The 27,813-nt window shown below is 43.6% G+C and overlaps 2 protein-coding genes across 4 annotated transcripts; one reads left to right on the top strand and one right to left on the bottom strand.

Moving 5' to 3' along the window:
- Positions 1–391: 391 nt before the first annotated feature.
- On the bottom strand, positions 392–14,730 carry KLHL42 (kelch like family member 42). Its single transcript, XM_048300497.1, has 3 exons — positions 13,805–14,730; positions 7,247–7,440; positions 392–3,431 (listed from the first exon to the last, which is right to left on the bottom strand). The coding sequence occupies exons 1-3, from the start codon at positions 14,722–14,724 to the stop codon at positions 2,980–2,982; spliced, it is 1,566 nt and encodes a 521-aa protein (XP_048156454.1). The 5' UTR covers positions 14,725–14,730; the 3' UTR covers positions 392–2,979.
- Positions 13,827–27,228, top strand: MANSC4 (MANSC domain containing 4). 3 transcript variants are annotated; one of them, XM_048300500.1, is made up of 5 exons: positions 13,827–13,914; positions 21,232–21,375; positions 23,329–23,721; positions 25,106–25,240; positions 26,170–27,228. In XM_048300500.1, the coding sequence occupies exons 3-5, from the start codon at positions 23,493–23,495 to the stop codon at positions 26,841–26,843; spliced, it is 1,038 nt and encodes a 345-aa protein (XP_048156457.1). In that variant the 5' UTR covers positions 13,827–13,914; positions 21,232–21,375; positions 23,329–23,492; the 3' UTR covers positions 26,844–27,228. The 3 variants fall into 3 exon arrangements, with proteins under 3 accessions (XP_048156457.1, XP_048156456.1, XP_048156458.1); XM_048300499.1 differs by having other exon boundaries at positions 23,326–23,721; XM_048300501.1 differs by lacking the exon at positions 13,827–13,914 and having other exon boundaries at positions 21,049–21,375; positions 23,326–23,721.
- Positions 27,229–27,813: the final 585 nt, after the last annotated feature.

Raw genomic sequence — 27,813 nt, 5'->3', positions numbered from 1 at the left:
ACTTTTGGAGATGAAGATGCCAGGAGCTGGAATGATCTCTCCATGCCCACATGGTAAGTTAGGAGCAACATGAGGACAACACAGGAATTTCCAGTTGATCAGACTGCAAGGACTCTTCAGCTACTTCTAAAATTAAGGGCCTTTTTCCTCCCACCACCAGAGAAAGGAGAGCACACTGGATCACTAAACAACATTTCCATTGGCAAAAAGCAGTGTTTTAATTATTCTGTTAGTGGCTCTCAGACACTTTTCTTGCCCCAAAATATAAAAAGTGAATACAAAGTATAAAACTGATAAAAAGAAAATGAATGGGGTGCAGGACAGTCATTACAGTGTTTGGTTCTTTCCTGAGGTATGGGAACACACACATTGCATACTTTTCTGTAAAGGATTTTGTTTAAAAAAATCCATTTATTTTTATTTCAGCCTGTAGTAATGCAGTATATTTATAGAATTACACTAATTAATGCCACCACTAAATTAACACCAGTTTTGATTTGTGACTGCAGTACTGTTAGATGTCAGTGGAGGAGGCATTTACACCATGGACTGACAAAAGGGTCTGACTGTATTTACAGTCAGAGACATCTTTGTCTTCTGCATTTGAGCACGTTTTCCAGGTTTTCAAGGTGGTCACTTGATCACTGGAAGTTGAAACCAAGATAAACCCAGTGTGGAAAGGCCTCTTCTGAAAAAGAGTTATCACACCTAGAAGATAATGTCATAGTTTTTGGAATTATGACTGCACTAAAAATGAATTGATTTGAAAGGACTTGATTTGATACACCCGACTGCAAACCCAGGAGTGATGGGTTTTCTTGGTTAATTTGCTTGGAAGTGGAATGCTGCAACTTGGATGTGATTTCCTCCACCAATATTGGTCACAGTTGAGTGTAGGGTACTGAACCTGGAACTGAAAAGAAATTTAGGAAAGCAAGTAGCATAATGTGACTGAGATAATTTATCACCAGGCAATGGTACCCTGCTTATATTTATTCTGAAACACTTCTGAAATAAGCATCTTATGAAAGTTACCAATGCAGAAGAGCAATTGTGTGGTCTGATACTGCTGTCAAAACACAGCAGCTGCACAATGTTTTCAAAGGAAATAAAAACACATCCACATGGACTTAGCTAATTAAAGTCATACAGAGCTGAGTGGCAGGCACCAGATTGGGCTGAGGTATGACATTCTCCACCAGGCTGCAAAAGTTCCACCCAAAAAGGTAAATCTTAGACCTCCAAAATATCTTGTGTCATGGTTGTTTTCATCCTAAAAATGTTCAAACACAAATGCCCACATTCTGGAGAAGTTTCCTGGGATTTTCTGTTTGGGTTGCTATAGGTGATTGGAAGCACCAAGATTAAGGCGTGAGCAGTGACTGGTAAGGCACTTTAAGGCTGATAACCCTTTAGCAAAGACTGATTTCATTCAAAACCATGGAAAAGCAAGGAGTTACAAGGACCTTGAGGGAACTATTGCTGCCTCTGCCTCTGGACAACAGACACCTGTCTTCAAAAGAAGATTCAAGACTCCCGAATTCTAATGAAGAAGCAAAAAAGACATCTCCACACATTAGGAACTTGTTCAGGTGCTTTAAATCTCATCTTATCATGTGGAGACACGGCTGGAGCAGAACCAGCATCCCTGCAATGTGTTTAGCACACATCTAACCTGGCTCTTCCCACGGTGACCCAAAGCTTTTCCTCTCCTTGTTGTGAGGACACACATTCCACACCTGGGCAGTCACCTCAAGAAGATGCTTTTGCACTTGTCAGCTACAAAGAGAAAAGGGGCCAGTCATGGCTGCAGCTCTCTCAGGCAAGAGGCAGGACCTGGGAGAAGCTCCTGGAGTAACCACTCCAGAATCCTCACAAGGGAGTGCTCACAGTGCCCACCTTACAGTGCCCTTTAGAGAGAGAAACAACATAGGGTGGCAAACCTGAGGCAACCTCTCCTGGTGAAACAAGAAAGAGCCAACACTTACGTGCCCCTGCTCTGGGGGGTGTTGTCAGGGAGTCATTGACAAGAGCCAAGCCTCCCATGGGTGTCCCACAGGAGTGTTACCAACCAGGATGTGCCTGGAGGAGGATTGCCTGCACCAGGATCACCACTGAACATGCTCAGGGACACGTTCATAACACGCAGCTTGTTGCCAACTACAATTTGATCTTTATAACTCAATTTTAAGTACTACAGAACACAACAAGGTAACTAAACTTAAACCTTTATGACAATTAGGAAACTCCACCCTTTGAATAAAGAGCCTTTTTACCTCAGTCTTAATGGTAGCAAGAAATGCTGCCAACTTCCACTAAAGGAGCATCTACTTTCCAATCAGCAACTGTAGCCTCTAGGTAATTCCTACCAGTCCTTGGCAAAGCACTGCACCACAAATAATTCAGAAGAAGTTCTTCTTGATGGGACCCTAATTGCTGGCACCTTTGAGAATCTCAGTTGCTGCTGTGGAAGAGATAAAAATGTATAGTACAAACAATTTGAAACAGTGTGCATTTGACAGAACACTGCTTGAGTAAAAACTGTATTTTGAAAGAAATAAATCCTGTTGTGGTTTTGATTATACTAATTATTTACTTTATTGAATTGTTTCCACTTTGAAAATGTGTATGTTTGTTTTGTTCTACACTGTCTACTGAAATGAAGAATAAAACCAGACTGATTAGTTTTGCCTTTGGAACTCCTATATCAATTGCCAACACAATAATTTTACATTTAAATTGCAAACAATACCTGGTGATATTTTAATCCAAACCAGTAAAATTTTCAAATTGAAATCTTAAAACTGTTTCTGGAAGCATTTCTCTTCACATTGGATTCTGAAATCTTTTTAGAGAACAGAATCAGTATTTCATGCCTGCATTATGCAAACACATTACATTCTGAAAGTGGAATTATTCAGAGGGAGCAATATTTCATCAAAGAACGGTTAAGGAACTGAAAAAAAACCCCTGGTGCTGTTACACTTCTCGCCCATCAGGCAAATACATAGAACAGATCAGAATGTTTTGTCCAAAGGCTGGGAAGCGCCCCAGTGACTCCCAAGTGTCTGTAAAGATGTTGTACTTCAGGAAGAGGCGCTGCTCCAAACTGGAAGACAGAGTAATATTCCTACTCAAGATATAGACTCCATCGTTGTGGAGAGTGCAAGTCAAGTTAAGGCCGGATTTGGATGAGTTCTCATTGAGGTAGAGCCACTCTTTGGTGGCAATGTTGTAGGACTGCACTGTCAGCACGTCCTCGCTGGGGCTGGATCTCTGGTTTGGTCCAAGGTCAAGGATGCAGCCCCCCACCAGGTAGATGGTCTCCTCCACAGAGAGCATCTGCTGCTTGCGGACGTGCACATCGCACAGCTCCAAGTTGGTCCAGGAATCAGAAGTGGGACAGTACTGCAGGATGCTCATGTTCCTGCCTGAAACACAGAGGAGACATTCACAAATAGGTAATTCTGTCAGAAGGCACTCGTGGGGGAGCGTTTTTCTTCCCGACCAAGTGTCCCAGCCTTTACTGTAGATTGCTCACACACTGCAGTGCACAAGCAGGGCAAGCCAGGGGAGAAATGGTGATCACTGACAACTACAGCTCTTTGCCCTTGACAAAAAAACTTCGAATGTTCTGTTCCTTGGCACAAGGGAAAAAAGTTATGCTACTTCTGGCACATTACATGATGTAAATTTTCTGGGCATGCATATTTTAGCAGAATAATCCCTACCTTTTAACTTATGCTTTTAATTTTGTCTCTGGTTGATACCTAAGAATTTTTTTTACAAAAAGAGAAATGGAGTAATATTCTCCTCTCCAGAAGTGGTCACAGATGAATCAAACTATCATGAAGACAGTATGCTTCATTAATGGCTGTCAAATGATGATTTATCATCCAAGCTTAACTTTGATACTTTGCATTTCATTCTATAAATTGAAGTTTTATGGAATAAAATTTGTAAAGCTGGTTACATTTCAGCAAGTGGCCTGGATGACCTAAGGGCTACCTTTTAAAGAGAGAAACACATTGTCAAAATCATCTCAAAACCAGGAACTCTGTGCTCTGCCATCAGGCAGAGGCTCAGAAAGAAGCTGAAATCATGTCCATAATTCACAGCTCAGTGCTCAGTGAATGCTTGTGTTGGCAATAGTGTTATTCCACAAAATTGTTACAATGCCACCCTGATTTATGGCACAGTGAAGACCCTGGCTGTGCCCAAGGTTTCACTAAATTATCACAGAACGCACACGACTCAGTAAATTCAGTTCCAGTCTCTGGAGACCTGAGCTCAAATCCAGCCTCAACTGACAGCGGGAACAGGTTTGCAGACTCCAGACGGGGTCTTTTATTAAATCTGCTCCATGTTACCAGTCTGTGCTGCAGGATGACTTCCAGTGAGCTCCCAGGGGAAGAGCAGACAGGGACATACTGACGAGTTCTATAAGGGCACAGGTATAAATAGCCCCAAATATAACTGGACTGTCGTGAATGAAGTGCATCAGTGGTGTGACCAGGGAGGTGCTGCTCCAGCATTTGCACTCTGGTTTTTTTCATGTCAATGCTCCATGAAACTGCAGCTCTACACATAGATGACCTTTGTCTACAAACAATGTATCATTCACTGACTCATTAAGGGGAGAAGTCCCAATTAAGTTTCTATGACTATCTACAGCAGTAAACTTCCCCTGGAAAATGTGCTATTTGAGAGGAGGTGTATGAAATAGAAGTCCATTGCAATGTGGCCCTCACATGCTCAGTCCACAGCCTGGGTCTTTTATATCCACTGAAACAACAAAAAAACCCCCAAAACAAAACCCACAATACAAAACATGAACACCATAGTGCCTGACATGGAATTTCTGTTAGGATCTACATTCACAACTGAGAGCTGCAAACTCAAGAGAAGGACTTTATTCAAGAAGTGTCATTATAATTTACAGTGGGGAATTCCAGATCCCGCCATCTTTTGGAAAGTGCAGTCTCAGGAGAAAGCTCTACACAAATTAAAAAAATAGCCCACAAAAATCTACCAAAACTGAGGTATAAACAGAAATACCAAAAATTACTAAAAATAACATAACATAAAATCCATTAATTGCTGCACGTGTTTTATCTAGTAAATGTAACAAACTAGCAAATAAACCTTAAGTGTTTTTTAGATCTTTAGGCCTTAACACTTTGACACCTGCATAATTTGGAAGAAGAATCATCAGTTAATCGTGGCAATTCTGGTTTCTAAGTCTGCTACCTGTCCTAAGCCAAGATGTCACAGAAAAACTGATTCCAGACCCTTGTTTGGGAAATTATTTATAACAAGCACAGGTGTTTGTTGTCCTGAGTGATCCTGGATTTGCATTTCATCTTATAAATCGAAGTTTTATGGAATAAAATTTGTAAAGCTGGTTACATTTCAGCCTAAATGTGTTAGTTATCTACTGCTCAAAACTTCATATTGTTTTATGGCCCTATTTCCATCAAAAAAGGCTTTTTAGGAAAAGACCTAGGAAACAACAGAGGTTCAGAGGGCAGCAGCAATCCCCTGGAGTGTGGAGGAAGCCAGAGGTAACTCACTACCCTCCTTCAGCTGAACCCACAGGTAGCAAGTACTGAGTCAGGAGCCTGACACAGGGCAGCAATCCTGACTGCACATGCCTTGTGCAGGAGTTTTAAAAGGAATGGGATCTGAATCAGTAATGTGCTAATCTTCCTCTTTATGACACCAGGAGTAGGCAGCCTGATGAAAGAACAGCACAAATATCAGAAAAAGAACTTGCAGAGTGCAGAGGGTGTAGGAGAAAAGCTGGTCCTCCCATGATTGTGTAGCACTCTTAACCAAGTCAGAGGTTTTTCACCTTACCGCTTCTTTCTCTCTCTCCAGATAAAAATGCCAAACTGCTAACTCCAGTCTCTAGAGACAAGACTTCCCATTAACCTGTTTCAACCCCTTCTCCTTGTTCTCCTGTCTCACAGGATGTTTCCCTTTGGATCTGACTTCTCAGCATGGCAAGCGTTTCCTGCCAGGCATTCTGAGTCCCAGTGCTGGACATGAGGGAGCACAATGGCCCCAAAAGATGCCATAGTGGGGATGAGCAGAGGACTGGGACTGCAGCTCTCCATATAAGACACTGGCACATTTTTCTCAGAGAAGCCACTAGGCTCTGGGTCAGAGTGGTCTGGACAAAATGTGTTTGAGGGTTTTCATTACCAAAAGGACCACAGGGGGTGGCAGTGTGTCTTTTATAAACTTTAAAATGATTCAGAGCTCAAATCTGCTCAGACACTAGAAGGGACAACTTGTTCTAACATCAGTTTAGCTTTGCTTGCAGTACTGTCTGTAAAAGCTGATCTGTCTTCTAACTTCATTTTCTGTTTGGAAAGAAAACCCTTAAAACTACTGTGGTCAACTGAAGTGGGCAAAGGCCAAATTCAAACTTACGAAATCCTGGTAAATACTGGATATTTGACATGTTTAAAAAACTGACTTCTAAAGCTCTGAGAAAATGGTCTGCCTCCCAAAAAATGGCACTATGTACTTAAAGAATGAACAAATGGGAGCTCTTTTTAACAGCACTTGTTTGCTCACTGGATAAAAGAAAAGTAATTGTCAGAAAAGAATGAAACTTCAAATCTTTCCCTTTGTTCAGTGTCCTCAGAAAATCTGGTATAGAAATCAAATAAGCTAAAAGTGTGGGTTCTTGCTTCAGCTTTTGATTATTCTATTAAGTTATTAAGGTACAGCTTGAATTTGCCTGTGAAAACAATTAAATACTGTAGTGAAAAAACCATGACATCTATTAGTACATGAGAAATACTAATGCAGGCAGATATCTTCTAGGCATTTTTCCTTCTGACAGTCTAAACCAGGTATTTAAAAAGTAAAGTATATCTCAACATATATATATGTTGAGACCTCTATTTACTGTGTGACCAAAATCTAAGAAAAGGGGTAGCAGCTAAGCTGGGTGCTGAAGTACCCACTAGTTTGTTGTCTCCAAATAACAGAGCCCCAGGTCCACACAGGCTCTGAAAAAAAATATAAATACCTGATTCTTCCCTGACAGAGCTATTTTTTTTGTTTTGTTTGTCAATTATTTTCTAGCAGCCATTTATTTCTATGTCTTTTAATGAGCATTATGCAGCCTTCTACACAAGTTCAAAAGCTTTCCTGAAAAACAAGAGAAAATTATCCGAGCCTTGGAAACAATCAGGTAAAAACCAACAAGAAATAACAGCAAACTTGTTACCTCGTGCAGTGTATCCTCCAATAACGTAGATCTTGCCCTTGCATTCACAAGCTGAGAATTCTGCAAGAGGGTTTGGCATGGACGCCACGAAATTCCACCAGTCATTTTCTGGGTTGTAGCACTCCACGTTGGAAAGGGACTGGCCACCGATGGCATAGAGCTTTCCACTGACAGCCAGGAGCTTGAAGTTGGATCTGAAAGAACAGATTGCAGCACAGAAATGAGTTGCATCATGTACAGAAATACACAGGAAAGTTCTGATGCTCTGACACACGCTTCACCACCCACAGTTTGCACCATCACTTCAGGTATCTGCAGCATCTGAACTCTTCTGTGCAAGGCCAAAATGCTGTAACTACATTGGAATTACTCAGGACAGTACCCAGTGACATTCTGGATGTTGTTGATGATGCTGCAGAGGCTGAGGAATATTTTGTTTTATATCTGTGCCAGTTCAGCTCTGAATGTTCGGTTTAACCAATGTGCTCAGTAGACAGCTCGTTTTTATTAGGCTTTTAGTAATGTGCCATTGGTAGAGAAAAATGCATTACATGGACACACAGTGAAGGATATAATTTCAGTTAAAACTGCAGAAATTTCAAACAAGACTTGATGGATGCCTACGAATGCATACTTGTTTTAGGTTGTATTATGGAATCTCTTTAATAACCCTAATAAAAAAGCAATTTAAAGTGGAACACATTGAATCCTGTTCTGCAAAAGAAAGAAGAGAGAATCTTCTGTACCCTGTTCAGCAATAAATCACTAAATACATCCTCTGAAGCAAGATTTATCTGTAAATTATGTCCTACTCATAGCTGAACAAAAATTACATTGCACTCCATGACCAATGCCCTCCGAACTGGTCATTTATTTCTTAGTCTGTTCCATTATGCTCTCAAAATTCACACACGGCAAAGGGCAACTTCCTAATTCCTGAAGCACAAGAAGTCTCCTATCTCACACCCTGAAGGTAACACAGACACGAACAAATGGTCCATGGGTATTAAAGGTGCAGGTCTGGAGGAAGAAACTGGAGGATGTGAAGAGAGAACTCTTGGATGCTCAAGCTCTTCCTTCCAGCTAGGGAAGCTGGTCTAACAAAGGATGAGCTTTTCCTCTCCCCAGGAACAGCCTCACTGCCTACAAAGGTTGTTCCTTCTCTTCTGCTGAGACAATTGAGACTTTACTATGAGTATCGCAATTAACTGGATGTGTGGCAGTCCCTGGAGTGCACCAGCTCAGCACAAAGCCAAACAGGGAACTGTGTTGTGTCTGTAACACTGACATGATGTTTCAGACCTGCACTGGCCTGCTGGGCAGCAAATGGAGTTCCACCCTGTGGGAATCCAACATTCAAAACTTACTGCTAAGTACTTTTGCAGGGTTTTGTCTGGACAAAATGAACCCTGCCTAGCGGCAGACTGCCCTGCAACTTCTTTTTATTAAATGTATTTGGAAAAAGGATTTGTTTCCAGATGGAATCACTTTGTTCTTGTCATCCTGATACAGCTTTGGAAACTAAAATGCTCCTTTGAAGGAATTAATTGCTTTTTATGCACTTTTTTTCCCCTGACATGAGCGATTAGGTCAGTCTGTTCATATTCCCTCAATAGCAATTATGCTTTCCATTTTAGAGAATTCAGAATACCATAGCAATCAATAGCAGGTATGAAATGAGGATAACTACTTGCAAAAAATTATGATTTTCAAAGGAATATACCTGTTGTAAAAGTTAGGACAGAAAAAAAAAATCCACAAATTAACAAAGGGGCAAAACCACAGGGAATATTATCTTATTGAAACACAAACAGCACAACTTCCAGCTTTAAATATTCTAAAAGGAGGCCAAAAACCTTTGTGTCAGCCATTTAACCACTTCCAAACACTCATTAAAATGGAGTGGAGGTATCTCAGATTTATGGAATTCATTAACAATAAGGTTCATTTTACTCAAAAGTAGCTGCAAATATCCATCAGCACACTTTATATGAAAGTTTGGACAATGGCTCAACATGTTATGAAAAACTTCTACCATTCTCCTCTACATGCCAGTAACGGCAGGTGTCTTTACAGAGAGTGAACATTAGGAAATACTCAGTTCATTTTTACACTCTTTTAATGCATTGGAGCAGCTGGAACCAAGGAAAGCAAACACTGAGCAGGGAGCCAGCTCTCCACAACCAACAACTGTTCCATGGACTACAGCCTGGAAACAGCGGGGCCAAATCTGTCAGATTCAACCACGACGGAACTCCACTCACACCTGCGACTTGCCGAAACATGAGGGATCAAGATGTACTTTCCAAAAACCAGGCCTAGTGGGTCCCCTCTTGCTGGGACAAGCCAAGGTATGAGCTGCCTCCTGCTGCCGCCATTCACTCTGAACAGAACCCCAGGAACACCAGCGAGTCGGAGCCATGGGGTTTTACCATTGCTCAAAATCTGTTCCTTCGCTCAATAAAGTACAAAGCACTACGTGCACAAAGGAAGGAAAATGTAACACAGGAATGCAGAGGAGCTGGAGGTCAGAGCGGCTTTCTGCACACAAGACAACACTCCACAGCTTCCCAAACCCCCCCCCATGGCTCAGGTGTATCTGCAGGAGGCCATGGGGGCAGTGGCTATAAAGGACCAGCACACATGGTTTTTGTTCACTGACAATCTCACTTAGTGTACAACAAAAAAGAGTTAGCCCAGATACTGGAGAGGACTTTCTGATCAGAGGGGTGGCTAAACATGGGAACAAGACACCTGGGAGGAGGATTCCAAGGCAGGCTGGGATCTACATTGCTGGAGGATTTCAAGAGCAAGTTAAATGTGAATTTGTTTGCAAGGTAGCCTTGGTCCTGCTGCAGAACCTGAGCCTTGGATTAACCAGCATTGCTTTTTCCTGCCAAATAATCAATTTAACCTTAAAATTTCTCAAAAATCAGATGACTTCTTTATACCAGAGTTAAAGCACTTACAACAGAGACAAGGAATCATGAAAGCACAGTTACAAAGCAATTCCAAAGTGTTTTACATATTTTCAATGAGTTACTTACATGAGTCTGCAGAGTACTCTGCATCCAACATTTGGCTTTGGATGTGTGTGATACATTTCTGACAAATAAGGTATGGATGGCTGTAACTGAAAAATTTCTGAAGTCTATTTTTCACCAGCACAGAAGAAATTTGAGTGAATTTAAAAAAAAAGTATATAATGAGGAAAGAGAAGGTCTCCTAAACAAGTAGCATTCTCTAGAAGCATCATCTCCTATATTCCTGTAGGAGTCCTCAGAGTGGCAGCAGTTCAGGCTCAGATTGCTCACAAAAATCATGTTCCACGTGCATGCGCCTAACTCCAGCCAGGGTCCTACTATGGTCTTCCAAGCCTGGAAGATTTACCTGCCATGAGTAGGAAGGTTCTGAAGGAAAATAGAAGTGGAATATACAGCTCTAACTGGCACATGCAGTAGAAATCCTATATTATTTTTAAGTAGCAAATTTCAACAGACACTGTTCACTTAAAAAAAAAAAAAAAAAAAAAGGTTTGGCAAGGTATTCCAAGACATTACTGCAACAGTCCCCTATGCACTTTGTTACCTTCTTGACCCCAAAGACCACGAGTGGTCTTGGGCAACACTTACATGGAGCTGCTTCCATTAAAAAGTTCAGGTCATTCTCTGGAGAATTCCAAGTACAGAAACACCTCTAGAATGAAAAGGTCTAGAAACTGTGATCTGATGTGGACTATTTGTGACCAGCACTGGATTTAGCACTCAGACGATGAGAAATTCCATGCTCAGTCACGGGCTTCCTTTGTGAGCCTGAGCAAATCATTTTATCTCCCTTGTGTATGCATAAATTGGGAATAACACTTTCTCGGGCTCCTGGGGGCATCACAAGAACAACACACAGGAGCTGCCTATTGTGAACAAGTTTGAAATTAAAGTAATAAGAACTGTACACCTAGAAAGAAAGCCAACAGGGATGACCCAAACCAGAACGGCTGCTAAATATTCAGGTGGCTTTTGTCTTCTACTCAGAAGTAGGTTAGGACTGTTTTATCTAAGCATGTGCAGAGAATCCCAGCATCCTGGGATTCTCTATTACGACAATGGAAATAATTCACAATAAAAATACCGTAGAACTTCAAAGGTTTGTTTAGGGCAGAAAACTCTCATATGAACAGAAGGGCAGCACAATTACATCCATAACTCCTCAGCCTTCCCTCGAGGCCAACACATGCAGTCACTCATGCAGGACAAATCCAGATCCTCTGCTGTCCGAAGTCAAACCAACTTCAATGGAAACTAGAGCCCTCCCTGAAGGTATGTCCAATTTCATCCACGGGATGTAATTATATCAGCTGGCATAAATTCATTTGCCAGACAGTCACATGGCTGTAATTCCTAACCAGAAGGCTGGGCAACCACCCTGCTTATTTTACTACAGCATAACAAACTAAAAATACAATGCCAAGCAAACTGCAGCTCTAATTGCAGCACAGATGTGCTGCAGACAGGCATCGGCACTGGTCATGTAGCATGCAAACCCCTCATGTTAAAAATGACCCTGCTCTTGGCTCCTAGGGCATAAGCCATCCCTCCCTGCCACAAAACACCAAGCAGGTCATCAGGGAGCTGAAATGGTTTGTCATATAGAAAAAATAACAATTAACAACTGCAGAGATGAGACTTCATGAAGCTCATAAAATCAGAAACGTGTTTTGTGAAGGGGTCAGATGAGCTTCCATGAAAAAAAGCTCCCCCAGTTACTCAGGGAGCAACATCCTCCCTGCTACTTTGCGGGTGCAATTCTGGGTACTTTTTGGCCTGCAATAACCACCATGGAATATAAGACTAGAGATTATTCCAAAAATATCCATTTGCATGCTGCTTTTCTGCAGTGAACGGCCAATGTGAAATTCCATTCAAAGGAACGCCTTGCTGTCACCTGAGATGGGTTTGAAGATTAAGTTAGCATGGCAATTCCATTGAAAACAGTAATGTTAGCAGAAAACATCCATGTGCATATTTCAAGTATAATGATTATAGATCCTAGCCAAAAAAAAAAAAGGGGCAAGGGTGGAGGAAAAAAAGGTGATCTAGAGTTTGAATACACAAACTGCAAGGTGCAAAAACGGCCTTGAAAAGGTATTTTTTAAAAACCCAAGTTGCAGTCACCAGACATAGTAACAGCTCTCTTGCTATACACATGACACAAACAGAACCTTGTGACGTGGTCAGCATGGGACTTCTGTGGGGAAGTTAATTTCCATAGGAGATGCTGCATGGGCTGATCCCATCCTCCTTTTCTAGCGAGGCCAAGTGCTCCCAACCCCTTTCACATAGGTCCTGCTGTAGAATGAAGCCAGCTAAAACATCTCAGGTCCCCAGGCATCTCAAGGAACTCTGCTACAGGCTCAGCTTCTAAAAAACAGGTCAGTAACAAAGGGTGTTTTCAGTATTTAAAAGCCAAACACTCATTTTACAGATGAAACTTTTCCCAACACTGTTCCAAGCAGTCAGAAACACTGAAAAAACAGTTCCTGACCAGTTGTGATGACTGATTACGGAGGTGATTATTTTAGTAAAACTCTCTCGACAACACAAGAAATGGGGGGGGAAAAAAAAAGGTGAGACAGGAAAGACTTAATTTTAGGTCAAATCCCTGTTTTGAGTGGGTTTAGGTGGCAAAAGCTAAATGGAGACAGGAATAGAGACTGCACTTTGACTACCCAGATACAAAGCATTTATGCCAATGGTTTGGGTCTCTGCATGCTCTTTCAGTTCACTGGATAGAGAAAACAATTTCCATTCTAGAGTGAATTTTGGCCTCCATACTTTTTCAGAGAGAAAAGATAAAATTTAAAACAATTTTATTAAAATGGAAACAAAGAGGAAGTTCATGTTGGAAACAAAGCCAGTTTGTTTCAGTGAAATGAAAGCCTTTGTTTTTATAACTCCAAAGTGTGGTTAAGGTAGAGCAGCCACAACCTTGGCCAGAGAGAAGGCCTCTCTTCTCGGGTCCTCCTCAGGGCTAGATCTCTATTAGTCTTTCAAGTACAAATTACACAAGTGTTTCTGAACACCAACTACAACATCAACGTGTAATGAACAGTTCAAAAGGATAAAGGTAAAAAAGACAAATTGTCCAAACAATGAATGATTCCCAGATCCAAATATTCACATAAAGTGAGAAATTTCTCACCATCTTCCTGACATTTTTCTGGTATTTCACTGAAGTGCAGGCCTACAAAACATCTGCATTTTTATGGAAGTATAAACCACTGGATAACTGCTCCAAATAATTTCTTTTTGCCATCTCCAGTTCCTGGTATAGCCTGGATATCCCCACTAAGAGCAGGAAAACTTGTCACTTCCTTTACTGGAGTTATAATATACCACAACGAAAGCAGGAAAGGAATTTTCTCATCGGGTTTGTTTGGTGGTTCAGAGCACAGACAGGTCTGTATCGTATCCCTAAGGCTGAGCCAGTGCCATGTGACTCAACAGGACCTATCTCAACACCAGGCAGGGACACGCGAGCATCCCAGGGAGCAGGGGTTACCTCTTCTGGTTCATCGAGGCCAGCTGGCTCCACTCGTTCAGGCACGGGTTGTAACAGTGCGCGGCCGAGATCTCCTGGCTCGTGATACGGTAGCCGCCGACGATGAACAGGTAATTGTCCAGCACGGCCGAGCCGTAGCCGCGGACGCTCAGCAGGTCGGCGGGCAGGTTGTTGGCCAGCGGCAGCCACCGCCGCGCCTCCTCGTCGTACCTGAGCATGGCCCAGGGCGCGTCCCCGGCGGGGTGACAGCCGGCCGGGTGACAGCCGGCGGGCAGCCCCGGCGGACAGGCGCCCATCAAGTCCCCGAGCAGCACCAGGCTGGCCGTGCCCCTCATGCGGCGCTCGCGCAGCTGCTGCTGCAGCGCCGGGGGCAGCAGGAGGTGCGGGCGGGCGTCGGGCCTGCGCAGCACCTGGTGGTAGTGCGCGGCCATGAAGTCCAGGCAGGCGTCGTGCAGGTCCTGCAGGCCGTACACCTGCGCCAGGCGGTGCAGCTCGAAGCAGTTGCCCAGCCGCACCTGGGACAGCAGCAGGCGCAGCAGCGGCGTGACCTGCAGGTAGGACGCGGCCTCCACCAGCTCCTCCAGCAGCGGGGGCTCCTCCTCGCCGCCCTCCTCCTGCTCCAGCCTGGCCAGGCAGGACGTGTTGATGAAGTCCAGCACCAGCTCCAACCCCAGGGCGCTCAGCCCCCCGCGCAGCAGCTGCTCCTCCTGGCCCTGCCCTGCCTCCCGCATTCCCGAGCGGTAGAGCGCTCGGAAATAGTCGCTCTGCTCGATCAGCTTCCTCTTGCACACCGGGTAGCACTTGTCCCCCAGCCGGATCTGCACCACCTCTTCTCCGGCACCGGCCCCATCCCCTGCTTCCCCTTCCCCCTCCTCTTCCTCCTCCTGCCGCCGCCGCCGCCGCCGCTCCGCCAGGGACATCGCTCACCGCGGGCCTGGCCGCGCCTCAGCCCGGCCGCAGCCGCCGCGCCGGCTCCTCCTCCGCCGGCCGGGACGGGCCGGGCCGCGCCGGGCCGGGCCGGGCCGGGATGGGATGGGCGGAGCGGCCCCGGGGTGCGGGGAGGCGCTGCCGCCGCTCCGGCCCTGCAAGGAGTGACAAGGGGAAATAAAAAAAAAAAAAAAACAACCGCACACAGGGAGGAAAGAGAAAAAAAGCCCGAAAAAGGCAATGTTGAGCGCTCCGGCTCTGCCCGCCGGGGGGGCCGTCAGGGCATCCCCCGGGCCCAGCCAGGGTGGGTGTCAGGGACACGGTGGAAAGGGCAATGCTGGGCTCCAGGGGACAGCCCAGAGGCACAGCGGTCCCCCCTGGTGCTCCCCTCTCCTGATTTGGGCCGGGATCGCAGCTCCAGCCGCAGCTCTAACCCCTTGCCATAAATGTACCGCTGCATCCCTGGCGAGGGGCGACATTCCCGAGCCACACACGCAGGGAAAAAGCAGCGTGTGTGTGCCTGGATCCGCGCACTGGCAGAGCGGAGGAGGAGCGGCACAGCCAGCCTGGTGCCATCGCACCCCGGCACTGCCGCATCCCTTCCCGAGCAAAAGCCTCCCGGAGCTCACCCTGCACGGCCAGTGCAGCAGTGGGACTCGGGAATGGCAAGTGCGATGCATAACTCTGCTCTGACCCTCCCGACTCCCTGCGTGTCTCAGCCCCTGGTTTACCCTGTGAAGACACTGCATAACCTGTTCTGCTACTCCATCTTCTATTTAAACTAAGTTCCTGGAACAGGACATCTCATGAGAGTGAGCTGCGTACCAGGGTCCTGAGTTTGTTTGACACGAACAAGGAAAGAGCAAATTAACGACTGAGCATATTGGGCAGGGGTTAAATGACAGATTTGCTGTTTGCCTTGCTATATTCTTGAAATACAGTGACAGTCCTTTTTTCAAAAAAACCCCTACCACCTGCTGAAACAGATGAGAAGTCTGCCATGCCTATATTCCTATGTGATGATACTTACTATGAAGATGTTCAAAACACATTCTTTACAAAGATACTTTCTTCGGGTATTGCAGACCATAGAAAATCTTTCCCTTTAGCAGTAGTGTGACTCATGTCCAGTTAGTGCAGATTGCTTAGTTTTCAGACAACTCCCTATTGTCACTGCTCATAAAGGATCTTTCCCCCCACTATTAAAACATTTCAGTGGTATTAGTCTGTTCTGTGGGGTTTTTTCCCCCTCTCTTCTAAGGAAGACAGGGTTATTTACCTTTTACCATTTCCTCTCTGAAATGATCCTCTCTCACTGTTTTGTTGATCTTCAGGTTCATAACTCTAGGCCATAGGGATAACGCAAATGTCAGTCTCAGTTACAGGTGTTCTTTTCTGCTGACTTTTATAAAAGCATTTTTTGAGGTGAGGTAGATTTCTGCACATTTTTGTTTTTCACCTCACTTCAAAGCATCTTCATCATCTTGCTTTTGCAGGGCCCATTTCATGTTCTGAAATCCTTTTATATAGGATCTCAACCAGACCCAAAGAGGTAATTTCAGCAGCCTTCACTAGCTGGGTCCCCATCACCTCTCGCCTTCTCTTTCCTACTAATTGTGTGTCACTATTTGCTTGGTTTGTGTTCCTCTTTCAGTCTTTCTCATTATTTAATTAATATTCAAATTCCACTTTTCTGTCTTCTGTCCTTGATGAAGCACCACATTTTGCTTTTTGGTTTCTTCCAGAGTTGAAGCTGAAGTATGAGCACTGGGCTGTTTTTTTCTCTGCTTCAGATTCACCCTTCAAAAGACCATCACACACACCAAATGTCTCACCACCTCAGTAGGAGTCCAACCCTTAATTCCTTCTTGTTCTTTAAATCCCACAGGCAGACAGTTCAAGCAATTTTAATCATTAGTACTTCTGAGGAAAACAGAGATTTCGTGTTTGGCATGGCCAGGAAGCTGTTGTGTTGGAATACAGCAGGATTGCCATCTTTAGACATCTGCCTGGGAGTCCCTTATGTTTCATGGATTCGTAAGTTAGCTCCTAATTGGTGAATGCTTTTTCCATGTAGTCACTTATGGTAAGTTCAGCCTCAAAGTGTTGACACCACAGCCTGGGTGGATGGAATATTTCTTCTCTGGCCATATGTTGCCAGATGTGCCTGCGCCTGCCACTCAGCCTGGGATTTCCAGTCTTCCTTCCTCACAGTCCATGAGGCTTGTTAATGAGCTGGATCAGTTCTGGCATGTACTAGTAAGTGTTTTATTCCTGCCAGCAAACTTTCGAGGGCACCCACTGCATTCAGCAGGAGCTCTCACATGCCCAAGGGGTCAGCACTACTGAGTGGCCACTTCTGCAAAAAGCCTGTTTCCTTACCCAGTTGTTTTTACTGGGCTGATTGTCATCTCTCTGTGCTAAGCCAGAGTGTGCTGACAGGGCAGGTCCCTTGTTTTTTATTACACTCATCAGTCAGCCTGTGTGATGTGCTTATAGACTACTTACACTGCAAATGCACCAAGGCAAGGGCTACTCTTTTGTTCCACTTTTGTGGAGATAATGTCACCTGTCTTCCAGTCTACTGCTCTACTGGTTTATTCTAAGATCAATAATACATGTTATTATACTGGAATCAAAGAAAAGGCTTTGCTGTTTCACTGGCAGTCATCTTGGTTGTACCTTAAGTGAATAGGAAATGTATTTTTCAGAGTGGGAACTCTATTTCTAGAGCTACAAAGCCAAAATCTGTAGTGTAGAGCCATGAAGGATTTGCATGATCTTTGAAACAAGTATGAAAGACCATCTGTCATCCTTCAAGAACATGCTGAAGCATCAAGCATGAAAACAATCATGGTAGATGTTAAATGAGTTTATGATGCCCTGAAGAACAAGACACTTAAACAGAGAGGAAGACGAGGGTAACTGTCCTCAGCATTACAATACTTGTCTTCTAGACTTTGGCTCCTGGGGCAAAATCTTCAAGCTGTTTTAGACAGTTCAGGTCTACCTTTACAGTACCTGAGAGACAAATTGATACCAAGGAAAGGTGTTCTCAAGTGCCAACAAAGGGACTGTGAAGACATCAGAGAGTGTCAGTAAGGTCTCTCTTGCTCCAGGATTGCATTGGCCATTTGTGCTACATAATTTTTCTCTGTGTCTGATGCCTGAACTATTTTCTTGTAGTTAATGTCTGAATTACTTCCAAGGCTGAAGAGAGATCACTCTTTTCTTTTAAAAGGACATGGAAATGGAAGAAGCTTTTTTCATACAGCAACTCCTTTGTAACAGACCATTCAACCATGACACAGAGAATCTGAGCCTATCTCTGCCTGGGCACACATTTCTATAGCCCTCTGACTTTCCCAACGTAGCAAAAGCAAGGAATCACAGAGAGTCAGGAGGAGTTATTGCTACAAAGACAAGAAGAGTAAAGCCAGAGAGACACTGGATAATACTTGAGAACCAGAGAGTAAAACCGACCTGAATGCTCCGAGGAAAGGACCACACTGAGTGAAAAAACAGTGGAAGATTTGAATTCCTTTCAGCCTTATTAGTGTAAAGTGTGAACTGGAACCAAATCTGGGGATATTTAAAATATCCATGCTATCTGATATAAAATATAAAGTGCCACATTCTGCCCTCTGAGATGGCAGGGAATTGTACTGCACTGCCAGGGAACTGTGTATTGAGTAATAGTGGAACTACTCAAGACAGGAATTGGTCTTTTGGAAAGGATTTGCCAACTGCTGCCATTTTCCCTGTCCCAGGATACAAAGTACGCATCTGTGGAACACAGGAATTACCCTGCAGTATTTCAGCATTAAAAATATCCATGTTCTAAAAGATCTTGGCATTCCTGAGAGGAACTGACCAGAGCATAATTTTCCTTCAGCTGAACTCTGTGATTTGTGAAGGATGACCTGCTAAACGAAGGTAATTTCTCTTTTCAGATTCCCAGCCAAACAAAGCACTTCTTACCCAGTGCCATTAGCAATGCTGTTCCAAAAACAGAAAAAAAAGAAAAGAAGGAAAGCACTGTTACTTCTAATAGCACTTGTTTATACTTTATTCCCTAAAATTTTCTGTTAGATTTTTTCTGCTTTTAATGTGCTGTTTAATTTATTCCTTGCAATAAAGGTATGTTGCAGCACTACTGAAAGGGTACTTGGAGTGGCATGTTTTTTGAAAGCAGATTATTTACTATCAAGTACTGATTAGTCACATCTGAGTGATTAATACTAAAGTGTGTTCTCCTGAGCTCTCTCTGGGCAGGAAAAAGGCTGGCCCAAGAGTCTGTGTGTGGTGGGCATTCTCTGTGGATCATGAGGAAGTCCAGGCACCGGCCAGCAGAGTGGAGGTGGAAGAGTATAAATCCTTACAATGGCCTTCAACCTGGCCCATTTTTTACACCACAGACCCAGTAAGGAATTTCTTTGAAACTCCCTCAGGTGAAATGAATGTTCCCTGACAAAACCTGAACGGGGGTCAGGCTGCTGGAGCACTCTGCCTGCTGCTGTACCTCCTCTTAGGGATGTTTGCTCTGCACAAATGTATTGTGCATCCACAGCCAGGAATTTCTTGTGCAGCTGTGCCTGGAGGAGACTAAACTGGGTGCTTTTAAAACAGCAGATATTTTTTAATCCTGGTGCAGACAGGCAGAGCTGAATTTTAGTACATAATAACTAGGTAAGATGGATGGTAATCCACACGGAAGACTTCCGCTCAGTATCCAGCTCTATAAAAATTCTCCACAAGATTGAAACTCCATCTCCTTTGCTTAGTTCAAGTTCTGCCACAAATCAGCATCTGTTCATCAGTGTTTGATAAACATTGTGCTTTTTGTCATGGAACTTGGCTCAAGTTGATCTGCAATGCCAGCAGATTTATATTTCTATGAATCTAATCTGCCTAAGACTTGTGTTGCTGTTTGCTTGAACACACAGTCCCCAGCCTTGGGGCAGAGCTTTGGCCAGAATTAGTCGGAAGCCAAGCTCTGAGAGAATCGCAGGGCCTGGCAACCCTTGGAAACAAGGGCTTAAAAAATGGTTTGCATGAAGCCCCAGGAACAGAAACTGTAATATTTCACCTCATTTTACCATGTTGCTGGGATGGGACTGAAACCAGAATCTTTAGATTCATTTGTCCCTAACCTCGGAGAAGGTCAGATTCATTAAAAATGTGATATATTGCTCCAAACCCAAACCTGACCACTAATAACTGTTTTTGACAAAACAGTTCTCTCAAAAATGGTATTTTGTTGGACTTTAGATATTTTGCAAGAGTGTTTTGATTTCAAGGAAAATTTTAAAGGAGAAAGAAAGCAAGCACATTATTTGAATAACATCAAAAAGACTTGGTTTAATTTTTTTCCATGTATTTACATTTCATTATGATTCATTAAATTAGTCTTTTTAAACTTTTATACCTTAACAGAGTTACAGTGACATATTCTGAAATTATCAGTATACTTGGTTTACTTAAAATTTTGTCCTTACCACTGCTGTAATAAAGGGAAAACACATGTGCATATCTCAGAAAAATGAGATAAGGATGATTTTAATACAGGATTGAAATTCAGTTTATTTATGTGGAGCACAACACAGGCAGGGCACTTCATGCTGATGTCACATGGGATTATGCTGCACATTTGATTAAATTCATTACTGACATTCACAGGAGGACTTGGGCAGGTTCATACCTCACCGGGGAAACTGCTTGGTCTCACTTCTCAGTTTGTCACCTTCCAGCTGCTGTCACACAATACCTGGAGGAGAGCTCAGTGTAACCCAGCTGTGGCCTTCTGGTGCCTGAAGGGAGCCCACAGGAAAGATGGAGAGAGACTATTGACAAGGGCCTGGAGTGACAGGACAAGGGGCAATGTCTCACGCTGACAGAGAGGGCAGAGTTAGATGGGATATTGGGAAGAAGTTGTTCCCTGTGAGGCTGGGGAGGCCCTGGCACAGGGTGCCCAGAGAAGCTGTGGCTGCCCCATCCCTGGAAGCGTTCAAGGCCAGGTGGGATGGGGCTCTGAGCAGCCTGGGATAGTGGAAGGTGTCCCTGCCCATGGTAGGAGGGTAGAAATGGGTGAGCTTTGAGGTCCCTGCTAACCCAAACCACTCCATGATTCTACAACTAAACACATCCTTTCTGGTCTTTACATATTCTGAGTAATAGAATGTAAAAGCTAAATACAGTTCCAAAACTCAAGACATATCTGTTACTTCATATGGAAAAAGTGTCTGCTTTTGCTTCTGTTTGGCAAAAGAAGAGTTAATACCTGATGATGAATCCTTTGTGCTGAGAAGCTCCTGGATTGTGCCATTCGAACTGCCAGCCCAGGTGGGAAACTTCAGGGACTGCTTCTGATTGTAAGAAGAATCATGAAAAAGATCATTTTGTTCCAGCGTGGCAGGTCCATTTAAATCTCTTTTACTGAAAGGTCTGCAAAAACATCCATGCTCTCACAGGAAACAGGCCCCTGCCTTTTTGTTTTCCAGGAGGAAATGTGAGGAGTCGGGTGAAAGGAGTTGCTAAATAACATGAAGAGCTGGTCTGGTACTGGCCAGACACTCCCCTGTATCGGTGAAAGCCTCTTGGTCCCTCTTTGCAGAGCACATGGAAAATCAGCCACTGGTTTGCAGGTAAGACTCGGGGATTTCTTCTTGCAAAAAGTCTGTGAATTAAAATTTCGGCACTAATTTACATTTCCCATTGAAAAGTCAAAGTGAAATTAAGGGGAAGCTGGAGAAGACTGTGAAATTTAATAGACAGAAGTTTTCTGTTTTTACAGGAAATTGCCTAAAGCAGCCATTTATTCACTTATTTAGATTTCTTTATCTTTCATTAACAAGAAAGTTTCCCTGCAGCTGTTTCTGTCCTTACCATTTATTCAGAGACAGAGGAGGAGGAAAGAATTCTTCTAATCTCCTTGTTAAGTGCTTCAGAGTTATTCAGAGTCTTCCAGGTTTCTCTTCTTGGAGATACAGGAAGAGTAGGAGCGAGGAAAGCAATCAGAAACCAACATTTTTGCATGCAAATCTAACAGAACAAAACAGATCTGAAATTCATACTAAACACAGGACGTAATGCCAAAATACAGGCATATCTTTCCAAATTTTGAATGTGTTCTATAACAAGTGATACCTTGGGATATTTGGAAAGCTGAAACAAATATTTTTAAAAATACACTGTCAATAGCGCTTGTGGCAATGGTAGATAAATGGCTAAAAGCTTCCCTGTGCAGTCCACTGAGTGCAAGCTGTCAGGTATTTTTAAATGTATTTAAGGTTTTAAGTGCTGATTATCACAGAAATGAAAATATCCAGCTACCAAAACTAAATAAAACAACACAAGTGCCAAGAGCTGGTTTTCAGGACAGAGGCTTGAAGAATTACCCGCTTACCCTCTTTCTAACAGTTTAATTCTCATATTCCCTACAACAGACATTTCTTTGGAATCCTCCTAATTATAGTTCCAATGAATAAAATAATGCCTTGGTCTTGCTGATGGATCAACAGGGGTTAACTTGCTCTGGGCTTTATAACCTTCCAGTGAGCTGTGTAAGGAACAAAATATTACACCTGTCAGTTCATTTCCAAACTGGGGGACTAGTTCTGCAAAAACAAACATCATCTGTAATGAATGAAGAATTAAAACGAGTTTGAGGCTCTCCCCACTCCACGTAACTGATCTATACTTCATGTGGAAAGGGGGAAATCCCTTGATTCTAATCTTGAAGGATAAAAACACAGTGTAAAATATTCTTATATATTGAACACCCAATTTTTATTGCAGACAACCGTACTTCTACCTAACTCTCTCAAACTCACTATATAGTCCACTGTGTTTAAATGAACTCGTGTATTGTAATATTTTCAAGCCTTTCTGTATGACAGGCATAATGTGGGAATCGGGGATCAGACTTGTTCCTATTAAGAAACAAAGCATGGGAGTTTCAGTTTTCAGACCAGCTGCTTGAAAAATCATCTCCCTGTATGTCAGCTGTGTTTTCTTTCTGACAGGCCTTTCCCAAGCAGAAAACCTTGTATAGACTGCTCAATATTCTTAAACTTAGTAGGGGCAGAACTCTCTCATAGCTTGAATGGAGGTTCCAGCCCTCTCCAGTCAGAGAGAGTTCATCTGGTCCTAGATCTTTGCAAATAAAATTGTATTATTCTTGAAATCAAAACAGTGTAGGGAAGAGGAACAGATCTCCACCTCTGGCTGGAGGTTCATTTGTTAGCAAAGAAGGCAAATATCTGCAGTCACCAGATAACTCAAAGTGTTCAGATCCTAAACAGAGCTGTTTCTCTGTGCTGAGTGTAACAGTGTTCCTGAACAAAATGAGGTGGAACAATGTGCTGAGCTTGCTATTATTCACCAAATCTCAAGACTGCCTGCTTAGTTTGGTCTGAGAAGGTCAAGAGACCCAAAAAGGGGACCACAGAAACAAGAAAATTCTCTGAACAACTAAAACCAACCTGTCCCTTTTGTGTCTCAAAAAGCATCTCCAAATAATTAAGTTAGAGAGCAACAATAATAACTGTCACAGTCCTCTGTAGCTCATTAAATGGCTGCTTTCTTCCATCCAGCAGCTGCCCAAACAGCGCCATGGGCATTGTCTGGAGGAGACCCTGCTCACACCCCTGTCAGACCTGGCAGCATCCTCAGCCCTCCAGGGATGGTCTCTGCAGTGCTGGTGCAGCCTTCCGTGCACCCCTGGAGCAGAGGGGCGCTCCCTGAGCCCTGACACGGGGCCATGGCTCTGCTGGTGGCAGTGGCAGAAGTGCTGCTGCTTCTGGGTCTGGCTGGGGAGTCCCAGTGCCTCTGCTCGCCCACTGCCTTTTACAAGAACTGCTGGATCCGGCGCTTCCCAGGCCTCCTGGTCGACCTGCGGGAATCCCAGAGGAGGGGAGCCCAGCTGCTGAAGGGTTATGCAGAAATCTCACCCCAACAGTGCAGCAGAGCCTGCTGCCTTCTGAGGAATGGTGAGTGCTTGTTGGCAGGGTCATGGCACACACTGAACCCCACATTTTGGGTAACGTTTATATAAACAGTCCTTCACTTGAAGAAGAAATAGAGGGGGTGGAAGGAGGATCTGTAAATTTTTTTGAGGCAGGAAAGCAGAGGCACATTGTAACTGTTGCCCCAACTTCAGTCCCATAGAAAGGAATATGGGAAAGAAAGAAAAAAATAATCTGTATTTTTGTAGAAGACTACACTAGGAACACATTAAAATCTTAGGGTCTGCTTTGAAATTTTGGATCTCTGTTACAAAGAGAGAAACTCTTCAGTATTCATCCCCATCTGCTGAAGAGAACAACCAGTGACAGTGATTCCTGCAGCAGTCTCTTCATGGAGTATGGCATCAGACTAGGACATGGTGAGAGGGAAAGTGGAGAGGACACACAGTTTGTCCTTCTCTGAAATACAAGAACATTCATGTCCTTGGAAAGAGCACTCTCTTGTTCCATGTTTACATCATGTTTCTGGTGCAAACCAGAACAATAAAGCTCTAGCAATCAATGATAGCAGTTTTTCAGCTGGCCACCCCTTTTCCCCAGCCTGGTAAACTCAGGCTCAGAGCAAAAATAAGCAAGATCATTGTTTGTCCTAAGCCTTGTACTTTATCTGTATCACACTGAACTGGTACTACTCTACAGGAGTGTATTTTAGGAGGATACATGAAGTACATGTGTCCTGGTGCCTAAATTCTTAAAAACTCTCCGGACTGGAAAGGGATTTGGATATGGTTTTGGAGGATGAAAGTGAGGCACCAGTTACTAAAAAAGGTCAGTATAAATTTTGATGGTATTTTGAATTATGAGCAAAAGTATGACCTTGAGAACCTGACAGTGACATAAGTTAGGTAACTCCCAGCAGCAGTCCTGGGAAGAATCAAATTCTGTCTTAAATAATGTGATGTGAGAAAAACATTTCAGCAAGGTTGTTCCTATCTGGACAACAGACTTTTTCTCATATCCCCCCGTATGGGACTGGATACTTACAGAGATAATAAATGGTAACTCAAAATCTCCTTTTTGTGTTCTTATATAGTCAAGCAAGATTTGTTACAATCTTAACTAGAACAGAGACATTAGAGGGCACTTCAAAGGACTTTAAATCAGTTATTATTTAATGAGATACATGTGTAGAACTCAGATGGCTGTTCTAGGCCAGATGTAAAATAAGAATATAAGTTCTCTTTTATGTGCTCAATTAGTTTGTATGATAATGAGAGAACCACAGGATCTGGTCTCTCTTCCCACAGGATCTGGGCAGATATAATGAACTTCTGATGTTAGATAACATCATGCAAAATGCAATGGTCATTCTGCTGAGAAGCTCAACTTTGTTCTTTATGGGTTCCAGTCTCCTGCAATCTAGCAGTGTTCTACCATGGAGCCATTCATGAGAACAAGAACTGCCTGCACATGTCCTGCCCAGCTTTGGAAAGCTGCATTCTAAAGGCTGGGGTTGATGTCATTTTGTACAACATCACAACAGGTAATTAAGCGATTCATTTATAAGGGCTGAAAAGACAGCAACTATGGGAAATGTTAAAATGATACCAGGTCAGCTGCTGTGCTAAATGATCTCCTGCAGTGACACACAACCCTAAAAGAGATGAAAACTTTTTTCATTTTTCATTAATACACCTACTTCTGAAAATACTTCCCCCCTCCCTTCCACTCAGTGAGAAAGGAGCTCAGAGATCCACCCTGCTCTCAAGACTCATGCTCTGAGTACCTCATCAATACTGTCCTTGGCCAAAACACCCTCCCAGCTCTAAGAGACGGAGAGGAGGCTGCCACTGCTCCACATCCCCAGACCTAACCAGCAGCAAGGCTGAACATTTATTTTCATTAGGCACATGCACCACAAGCACACAGGTAACACAGACAAACACATAAAGCAGATGCACCAACACAGGGAGCACCAAAAGCCTCATCCTGCTTTTTCTGTGAGTCAAAATAAATATATTTATAAATACATATGTATATATACACACACATATATAGAATGCAAAGTCCCCCAGCAGCTGGGCTGAGATGCTCAGGCTGCCCAGTCTGGACCTCAGTCTCCCCAGTTGCTGTCACTGGGATGTTTGAGCCCCCAGGGTGCAGCCTCCCTCCAGTTGCTGGTGCAAACTGTCACACACACAGCTTTCCTGGATCTCCCTACCCTGAGTAGCCTAGATCCCACCCTTACTGCACCTTGGGCTCCTTCCCTAAGCATCCCATAGCAAGTTGTGTGTAATCCCAAAATGCACATCCCTTGCATCCCATGAAGTGTCCCATAACCTGAGGCAGTGACACCTCCAATCCAAAAGGGAATTATTTGGGCTCCCTGCCCTGCCCCTGTCTCCATGGATCCTTTTTGTGGGTGTACAGGCAAGCTTTTATCAATAAACTAACATTATTCTAATTTAATAGGAATTGATCCAGATCTTCTCATTTTTGAGAAACTGAAATCCCAAGAGCCAAATGCTCACTCCGTAGCAAGTAAACCTGAGAGGCAGCACAGCACAAAGACCCCTGAGTGGGGAAGATGCCAACCTCACAATGCCACCATGCCAGGTTCTCCTCTGCTCCGAGCTCCATCTGCAGCCACGAGCCATGGCTTACCAGCAAATACTCACACCCCAAGCTGGAGCCTGACAGTGCAGAGAACTGAAGGTACTGCCTATTCCAGGGCAGAAACTTCCCCAGCAGATGAGCATTTTGCTAAGAGGACAAGCAGCAGGTCAGTCACCAGCTCAGACAAGAAGACTGCACACTCAGCACTGAGCCCCAGGCCTGCCAAGGTGTTATCCCACGTGGCCACCCCTCCTCGCCTGAACAGCAGCAAGCAGCACCTCAATGAAACCAAAGGCTACAGCGGGAGGAATTCCACATCGGATAACGAGGCAGCTGCCTGGGAAGCTGCAGCTTTGGGGGTCTGGTTGATTCCTGTTGTCCTTTGCTCCTCTCTCCTCTGCCTGTGCTGTTGCACTGTTGCTCTCACAGCCGGGCGCTGCAGCTACAGGAGGGGTCACTATAAACCTGTAAGGACAAGAACCATGTCCAGACAGCTCATAAAATATGCTCCTGTCAAAGGTAATCTGTGAAACACCATCCTGGCTATGGAACAAACAGGATTTTAAAAATGCACCCCCTACGCCAGCTTACTTCTCCCACAGAACCAGTGATAACTTCGTTCAGCATATTTTGGTTATGATTTATTTCTCAGCAGATGAAACACAACTCCTCATCTCTTTAGGTAAGAAGCACCCACTCACAGCTCCCACTGTTTGAGACATTTAGGTTCATAATCTGATGCAATTAATGTCTGAGAAACACTGTAATACTTTCCCCCAGGTTCACTGCAGCTGCAGTGTTGGTATCTCTATGTGGCAGAGAATTATTTAACTGGATGAGAAATCCTGCTGTAGTTATCTCTGTGCTTGTCTGTTTGCTACCAAATGAATAAACATCCCATGGAATGCAGGAATACACAAGTGAATTATGAAATGGTCTTTTTGTTTGAAGTGGTCAAAATGATCATGTTTGCTTCCAAAGAAAGGCTCATCCAAAAACCCCACACTTTAGAGAACATTGCCTTTTTATATGACTGAGAGTTAAGAAGGCTAAACCTAAACTCAGAGAAACACTTTGCAAAGAAATAGGTCTGTACTTTCTGGTGCCTTTCCTCAAGCTGAATGCAGCCATTAAAATTCTGCTTGTGTTCACTTTATAGTCTCAAGTGCTGCCAAGAAGGCAATTCAAGCTTCAAGACCTTGCAACACTAAATTTCAAATATAATTTCTTCAGAAAATCTGGGAATATGCAAAAATTATTATTGCTACATAATTGCATGTACCTCTTAGGATACAGAATTCACATGCAGGTAGCTTCATCTAATTTAGATTAGAAAAATTATCTTCTCTAGACCTAAAAATTGCCCCAAAGTTTCAGCTGGATAATGTGTTTCAGTTTTCTTAGCCCAGGGTTTTGCCAAGCATTGCTGAATATTGTTAATTTATAATGTTGCAAAGAATGCATTTTTTATTTAAGTTATGATTTAATCATGCATCAGGG

The sequence above is a fragment of the Corvus hawaiiensis genome, chromosome 4, assembly GCF_020740725.1.
Source record: "Corvus hawaiiensis isolate bCorHaw1 chromosome 4, bCorHaw1.pri.cur, whole genome shotgun sequence".
Lineage (NCBI taxonomy): Eukaryota > Metazoa > Chordata > Aves > Passeriformes > Corvidae > Corvus > Corvus hawaiiensis.
Note: the sequence above shows the minus strand (reverse complement) of the source record. Positions and strands in the feature narration are given on the sequence as shown.

What these genes read in the sequence shown, in the direction of transcription:
- MANSC4 (XM_048300500.1), top strand. Translation starts at nt 23,493, where the DNA reads ATGGCTCTGCTGGTGGCAGTGGCAGAAGTGCTGCTGCTTCTGGGTCTG. An exon ending in CTGCTGCCTTCTGAGGAATG is followed by an intron (nt 23,722 to 25,105) that starts GTGAGTGCTTGT and finishes TATGGGTTCCAG; the next exon opens with TCTCCTGCAATCTAGCAGTG. An exon ending in TTTGTACAACATCACAACAG is followed by an intron (nt 25,241 to 26,169) that starts GTAATTAAGCGA and finishes CTAATTTAATAG; the next exon opens with GAATTGATCCAGATCTTCTC.
- KLHL42 (XM_048300497.1), bottom strand. Translation starts at nt 14,724, where the DNA reads ATGTCCCTGGCGGAGCGGCGGCGGCGGCGGCGGCAGGAGGAGGAAGAG. An exon ending in GCCTCGATGAACCAGAAGAG is followed by an intron (nt 7,441 to 13,804) that starts GTAACCCCTGCT and finishes CTGTTCTTTCAG; the next exon opens with ATCCAACTTCAAGCTCCTGG. An exon ending in TGGAGGATACACTGCACGAG is followed by an intron (nt 3,432 to 7,246) that starts GTAACAAGTTTG and finishes TCTGTGTTTCAG; the next exon opens with GCAGGAACATGAGCATCCTG.